Source organism: Calidris pugnax, unplaced genomic scaffold (genome assembly GCF_001431845.1).
Source record: "Calidris pugnax isolate Ruff unplaced genomic scaffold, ASM143184v1 scaffold113, whole genome shotgun sequence".
NCBI lineage: Eukaryota > Metazoa > Chordata > Aves > Charadriiformes > Scolopacidae > Calidris > Calidris pugnax.
Window position 1 is genome coordinate 1,043,628 of NW_015090879.1, and position 7,429 is coordinate 1,051,056.

General features: G+C 62.6%; 1 protein-coding gene across 1 annotated transcript in view; it reads left to right on the forward strand.

The window, feature by feature from the left end:
- The window catches only part of RIMS3 (regulating synaptic membrane exocytosis 3), a 14,711-nt gene extending 7,735 nt beyond the window's left edge, over positions 1-6,976 (forward strand). The window contains exons 2-7 of the mRNA XM_014946421.1: positions 2,339-2,608; positions 4,620-4,761; positions 4,878-4,990; positions 5,775-5,876; positions 5,971-6,110; positions 6,317-6,976. Of these exons, the coding sequence (XP_014801907.1) occupies positions 2,389-2,608; positions 4,620-4,761; positions 4,878-4,990; positions 5,775-5,876; positions 5,971-6,110; positions 6,317-6,529 (930 nt within the window). The 5' untranslated portion in view covers positions 2,339-2,388 and the 3' untranslated portion in view covers positions 6,530-6,976. The remainder of the gene's footprint in view (positions 1-2,338; positions 2,609-4,619; positions 4,762-4,877; positions 4,991-5,774; positions 5,877-5,970; positions 6,111-6,316) is intronic.
- The last annotated feature ends 453 nt before the right edge of the window (positions 6,977-7,429 follow it).

Sequence of the window (7,429 nt, forward strand, 5' to 3'; positions counted from 1 at the left end):
GTGCGATCCAGCCGCTGCTGGAGCCTCTGTGTGGGGAGGGTGGTACGGAGACCCCCGGTGATTTGCAGGATGGAGGAGAAATAAAATGGGGAGGGGGGTGGGGGGGGTGAAGGGAAGCGCGGTGCCCCTTCCCTGCGTCCCCCACCCGCTGCTGGGGACGGGGACCCGGGGGGAGGTGGCAGCGGGGCCGGCCGGGGATGCTGGGGGGGGCCGGGGCCGGCTCCGCGCTGGGACCCCCCGGCTCCGGGGTTTCGGTGCTGGGAGAGCGCCGGGAATATCCCGATCCCCGCACCCCTCCCCGCAGAGGCCAGGAGCCGGTTGGGAAAAGAGATAAGGGGAGAAAACGATGGGCAGGATAAAAAAACCCTCCCTTGGGGCTGAGGAGCGAGCGCTGCCCGTGCCCCGCCGGGATTAGCCCCGTGGGGCCGCAGGGGATGATCCCATTAGCGCTGCTCCCTGATCCCATTTGCAGCCGCCAGAGCCCGGTGCTGAACCGCCGAGCGGGGAAACGGCCGCCGGAGCCTCCGTGTGTCCTCCCGGCGCTGGAAATCCCGGGGCTGGGCCGGGCCCGACCCCTTCTCCCCCGTAAATCCGCCCGGAGAGGCCTGAACCCGGCGGAGCCAAAGGGATGGGGGTTGTTCGGGCACGGTCCGACGGCGGGTGGGGAAACTGAGGCACGGGGAAGGGCAGCCGAGGATGTGCCGGGGCCGCGGTTGGGATCCATTCCTTGCGTCGGGATGTAAAACCCCGGCCCCAGCAGGTTTGGGGCCCAGAGGGTGCCCGGAGAGCGGGGGGTGGCATCGGAAAACGCTCATCCCAATGATCCCAAAGGGGGTGGCTCAGCCCCAACCCCTCCTCGGGGGGATGCTGCGGGGGGCAGGTGCTGTTGGCTGCTCTCACCCATCCGGGCTGGCCATCAGCACAGGGCTGTGCCGGGGCGGCTCCGGAGCCCGTGCTCACCCCACGGCGACGGCTTCATCCCAGGGGCTCAGGCCCTCGGGGGGGTGTTTGCTCAGCAGCAAAGGCAGGACCCCCCCAGCCCTGTGCAGTGCGTACACCAGGGGACACCATGCCGTGGTCCTGGTGCACCCCCAGATCCTGCCAAACTCAAGCAGCCGTGATGGGGTCCCGCTTGGGGACAAGAGGGGCCGGGTGTGAGGAGCCGGGGGGAAAGCAGAGTCACCCCCACACACTCACCCGAGGGACCCTGAGCAGAGCAGAGGGAGGGGGGAACACCAGCCAGAAGGGAAACGTGGGAGGGCTCCTGCTCTCTAGGAGCTCATTAACAATATTAATGACTAATTGCCCACTTGCCCCTGTTTGCATCCCTTCTGGAACAGATAAATCCGTGGGTTCAGCGGTGCTGGAGCCGAGCCCATGGCTCCTGTCAGGTCTCAGCCCAACCCTGCCCCACGGAGCTCCTTCCCTGATGGCAACGGGCAAGAGAAGCCCCCCCGGCCTTGTCCCCCTCCCCAACCCCAGCCATAACTCATCCTCCACGTCTGCAGCCATCTCTCTCTCTCTTGAAAGAGAAATATTTTTCCAGGCGCTGCCTCCATCCATTATCATAAAGTGGCTTCACTTGGCCTGGAGTTAATAATTCACCTTTCCTTGGAAGATGGATGTTCCCATCCCACAGGGGTTTAAATATTCATGGGGAAGGGAAGGGAAGGGAAGGGAAGGGAAGGGAAGGGAAGGAGCACCCTCTGTGCCCTGCGGGAGGTCTGTCCACCGCGGCACAGCCTCTGCCACCGGTGAACACCCCGGTCCCCAGCACCCTTGGTGGGGATCCTCCCAGGCTCTGTTGGCTGCCGGGGGGCCACGGTGGACCCCAGCAGCATCCCGGGGGGCTCGGGGTGCAGCGGGGGCACAGCCAGAGCGCGGGGAGGCTGCAGCCGCCCATTGGAGGGGGAAATGCATGGGAGGAACTTGGCTGGTTGCAATTTTGGACACTTTCAGCGGGGATGGAAGGGGCTGTCCCCAGGCCTCAGGGTCCCCTCTGGCTCCCACGCCGGACGGGCTGGTGATGCACCGAGCTCTCTGCCCACTGGAGGGTCACTCCTGGTCATTATGGGGTCTGTGGGTCCCATGGGACAAGGCTGGTGGGTCCACCCCGTGACCTGGCTGCACTGGGGGGGGGTCCTGCACCCCTTCCCTCCCCAGCCTGGAAAAACCAGTCCTGATGAGTTGTGCCACCTGAATTCCATGGCTTTGAAACACCTGGGGGGGTTGCCCATCCCCTTATGGCTGCTCCGGGTGGGAGCGCGGTGACGTGGCCAGTGCCACCCCCCGGCATTGCTGGCCCTGACGTGTCCCCCCCCTGTTTTTGTCCCCCCAGCTGATCCCAGCCAGCGGAGTGGGGGCCGGGGGCCAGGCCAGAGGCTGACCATGTTCAACGGGGATGGGAGCTCCTCGGCGGCGCGGAGCGTGGTGCGCAGCTCCAGCATCAGCGGGGAGATGTACAGCCTGGAGAGGAGCGCGCGGGGCAGCGCCGACTCCGTCACCGTCACCGCCAGCAAGAAGCGCCGCTCCAGCCTGGGGGCGAAGATGGTGGCCATCGTGGGGCTGTCCCAGTGGAGCAAGAGCACCCTGCAGCTCAACCAGACCGGTGAGACCCCCTTCCCCCCCAACAATCCCCCCTCCAGATCCCCCTCTTTTCTCCCGGCTGCCCAACGAGCCACCCGTATCTGATGGAGACACCTAAAAAAGCCCAGTATGGCCAGGCCAGAGGCTGACCATGTTCAACGGGGATGGGAGCTCCTCGGCGGCGCGGAGCGTGGTGCGCAGCTCCAGCATCAGCGGGGAGATGTACAGCCTGGAGAGGAGCGCGCGGGGCAGCGCCGACTCCGTCACCATCACCGCCAGCAAGAAGCGCCGCTCCAGCCTGGGGGCGAAGATGGTGGCCATCGTGGGGCTGTCCCAGTGGAGCAAGAGCACCCTGCAGCTCAACCAGACCGGTGAGATACCCCCCAATCCCCCCCCAGGTCCCCCACTTTGCTCCCGGCTGCCCAACGAGCCGCCTGTGTCTGATGGAGACACCTAAAAAAGCCCAGTATAACCCCCACCCTCATATAACACCCCCCAAAGGACTTCTCCAGGTGCCAAAACCATTGGCAAACCTGAGATGGGGGCTCTGCCAGTGTGTGTGTGGGGGGAATCTGGGTTTAGTGTCCCCCCCCCAGTAGCAGCCAGTCCCGGCTGCGGGGCTGCGGGCAGGGAGGGAGCTCGGAGAACGGACTTGTCAAACGCTGTGGCTCTGGGAAATATTTAAATGCTTAAAATAGCTTTTTAAAGGGCGGGGGAAGCAAAAAAGCTCATTTTAGTGCAGACTCTCTCTCTCACTAGTTATTGCTTTTTTTCCTTCTGGTTCTTGTTGGCATTCCGGGGTTCGATAACCCCCACCCTCATATAACACCCCCCAAAGGACTTCTCCAGGTGCCAAAACCATTGGCAAACCTGAGATGGGGGCTCTGCCAGTGTGTGTGTGGGGGGAATCTGGGTTTAGTGTCCCCCCCCCAGTAGCAGCCAGTCCCGGCTGCGGGGCTGCGGGCAGGGAGGGAGCTCGGAGAACGGACTTGTCAAACGCTGTGGCTCTGGGAAATATTTAAATGCTTAAAATAGCTTTTTAAAGGGCGGGGGAAGCAAAAAAGCTCATTTTAGTGCAGACTCTCTCTCTCACTAGTTATTGCTTTTTTTCCTTCTGGTTCTTGTTGGCATTCCGGGGTTCGGGAGATGGTCTGTAAGGAGAGGAGGTCACTTGGAGCCTCCCGCATCCGAGGTGTTTGTGAGGGGGTGTCATTACACCCAGAGCCAGGTGGGAAGTGCCTGAGGGGGCAGAACCGCACCTGGGGAGGGGGCTGGTGGTGCCCAGGGGACAGCACCCGCTCCAGGGGGGTCTGTGCCAGGATCTGGCAAACACTTCCACGGGGGCACCCCCAATTAGCAGGACACACCTGGCTCCCCCCGGGAGCAGCCCCGGCACGGTGCCCACGCACACGGTCACGCAGCGGGAGCGGGGATGGGGGGATGCTGGTGGTGCCAGGGGTGGATGCTCGGTCCGTGCTCCTCCTCCTGCCATCTGCCACCACCGGGACGTGCTGCAGCGGGGACGGTGGAACCGTGGGGGGAAAGGGAAGACTTGGCTGATCACCCCGCATCGTGGCCGGTGGGACCCCCCTCCCCTGCGGCACGGGGACATGGGGGATGCTGGAGGCCGGGAGGTGGCCCTGCAGCAGGGCTAGGATGGTGCCAGCACACGTGAGCTGAGTCTGGCAGGTCTCAGCACACAGGGGAGATGACTGCGGTGCCGGGGGGAGGCTCTCGGCCATGCAAAGGCACAAAGGTACTGGGACACGGGGGACCGTGGGCAGCCCATGCCTCTCCCCCCACGGTGTGAGTGGCACCGGGACACGTGTCCCTGGGGGTCCTGCAGGGTCCCATCCCCAGGGAAAGGCTGCCTAAATCACGCTGAGTGACGTACCGAAGGTGGGGAGCAGCACACGGGGAGGCTCCGGCCGTGCCTGGCACCCCGCTTTGTCCGTGGGGCTCGATGCCCATCCCACAGGAGGGTCCGGGGGCAGCCAGTGTTCCCCGGGTTCACCCCCCGTCTCCGTTTCCAGAGGGTGGCCCCAAAAAGCTGCGCAGCAACATCCGGAGGAGCACGGAGACGGGCATCGCGGTGGAGATGAGGACCAGGGTCACCCGACAAGGCAGCCGGGAGTCCACCGACGGCAGCACCAACAGCAACAGCTCCGACGGCACGTAAGGACCTGGGGAGGGGGGACAGGAGCAGGGGGTGGGCACCCCCCTCCCACGCTCCCGGGGCATCTCGCTTCAGCCCGATGCTCCACGAAATCCCTTTGCCCTCCCTGGCACAGGTTCATCTTCCCCACGACCCGGCTGGGCGCCGAGAGCCAGTTCAGCGATTTCCTGGACGGGCTGGGGCCAGGGCAGCTGGTGGGACGGCAAACACTGGCCACCCCCCCCATGGGTGAGTCACCGGCCACGGCGGGGTCCCTGCTCGGGGAGGTGGGGGGGGGGGGCCATCTCCAGCCCCACCGAGCAAGGGTTGGGCTGTGTCTTGGCCGGTGTGGGGCTGGGCAGAGCAGAAGGATGCTCCAGCGGGAGGGAAGGGGCTCTGGGGGGGAAGGGGCTGCTTGTTCCTCCGTGGGGCACCAGCTCCAGGGGACAGGCTCCATCATGGCAGGGTCCCGTGCCGAGGACGTGCCGGGGGGGTGCATGGCTCACCCTCTGCCGGCTCCACGAGGTGGGGGAATGTCACAGGATGTCACACAGGGGCTCCAGGCAGGACACCCGCCGGGGGAAACCACAGCTCTGCCTTTTCCTGAGGCCTCTTGTGCCATCCATCAGCTCCCTGGTTATCCCGGACCTTTCTCCCATCACAAAGGAAAAAACACCCCAGGAGGCTGCCGAGGGATGGAGCCAGCAGGAGGGGGGGGCTCTCACCTGGTTCTCTCTTTGCTGCTCGAATCCAAGCGTCTTCCCATCAGCTCAGCTTTGTCCTTCCTCTGAATTCACAATAAATCCCCCTCCCGGGGGCGGGATGCTCCATGTGCTTGAGCTGAGGATGGGGACCAGGTAGGGAGGGGTGAAGGGGCTGCAGAGGAGGAGGAGGAGGCCTCAGAGAAGACTTCTCCCCCCGGCTTCCTGGCAGCACCAAGAGGGAGAGCTGGTGGGGACACGGGGCTGGGGCTGTCCCCGGTGGGAAGAGGCCATCAGGGATGGTGCTGAGCGCGTCTTGTCCCTCCACGTAGGCGATGTCCACGTGGGCATGGCTGACCGGAACGGGCAGCTGGAGGTGGAGGTGATCCAGGCGAGGGGACTCATCCCGAAGATGGGCTCCAAGTGCATCCCTGGTAGGTGATCCTGGAGGGAGGGGGAGCGATGGGGCCAGGGACCATCACAGGAGCCTGCTCTGAGTCAGCGTTTCTCCCCCCTTGTCCCACCCAGCCACCTACGTGAAGGTTTACCTGTTGGAGAACGGCGTCTGCCTGGCCAAGAAGAAGACCAAAGTGGTGAAGAAAACCTGTGACCCCTCGTACCAGCAGCCTCTGCTCTTCGAGGAGAGTCCCCAGGGCAAAGTCCTGCAGGTGACGTACTCCCCGCACAGATACTGGAGGGAAAGGGGGAATTAGGGGAGCAAGGGCATAGAAACTCACCATCCTCACTGCTGTCCTTCAGACCGCAGATCCCAGCAGGTCCTCCTGGCCAGCCACGCTGAGTTTGCTCCTTTTTTCCCCCCAAAATCCCATCCAGCAAGCGGGGCAGCTCCACTAACACCTCCTCTGCCCCACAGGTGATCGTCTGGGGGGATTACGGGCGCATGGACCACAAGTGCTTCATGGGGATGGCCCAGATTGTCTTGGAGGAGCTGGATCTCTCCAGCGTGGTCGCCGGCTGGTACAAACTCTTCCCCACCTCCTCCCTGGCCGACTCCAGCATCGGCCCTCTCACCCGCCGCCTCTCCCAGTCCTCCCTGGAGAGCTCCACCAGCCCCTCCTGCCCGTAGGGATGGGAGAGGCCAGGAGGGGAAAGGAGACATCCTGACCTACCAGAACTGTCAGTGGATAGCTGTAAATATCCCGTCATTTTTTTTATTATTATTATTTTTCCTATTTTTTTTCTTTCCTTTTTTTTTTTTCTTCTTTTTTTAAGTCTCCTTCCCCAGACAAACCCTCTCTCAATGCTCCTCCCCGCGCAGCGTCCCGGGGCGCAGAGGGAGCGAGGGCTGTGTCTTTTGAGGCAGGGGGAAGGAGAAACAAAAAAACAACCACCACCAACCCCACGAGGCAGAGGGGGGGGTGTGAGTGCCCCCCCGGACTGTTCCCCCCCCTCCTCCCCTCGGAAAGGAACCGACCCACCACCCGGCGAGTTCAGCACCTTCACCAGGTGGCTTTTCCTTGGGTTCCCTTTCCTTGCCTCTGAGGAAAAGGTAGCTTTTCAAAGAAAAAAAAAACAAAAACAACTCAGACAAAATCCAACTCAGCACTATTATTATTATTATTATTATTATTTTTTCTGTTGGGAATGTAGCATCTTCTATTATGTAGCTTGCCACGTGCTAACGACACACTCACTCTCTGCAATATCCAAGAGACTCCGGATGGGCCGGAAACATCTGCCCATCACTCCCCATTTGTTCGTTTTCCGACACAAATCCTGCCACAGCACTTCTGGGGGCAATTCTTCTTTTTTCATTTAACTTTTCCCTGCCCCCCCCTCCCCCGGTAGCATGTAGCCTGTGACCAGTGACATTGCCAAAGCGAGAGAGGACAGGAGAAGGTGCACTCACCTCAGCGTACGCTGGTCTCGTCCTCGTGTCTCACCACTGACCGTGGTCTTGTGCAGCCAAAGCAAGGCCCGAAAGATAAACTCTGTGATGCCTCAACGTGAAAAAAAATTCGAGTCA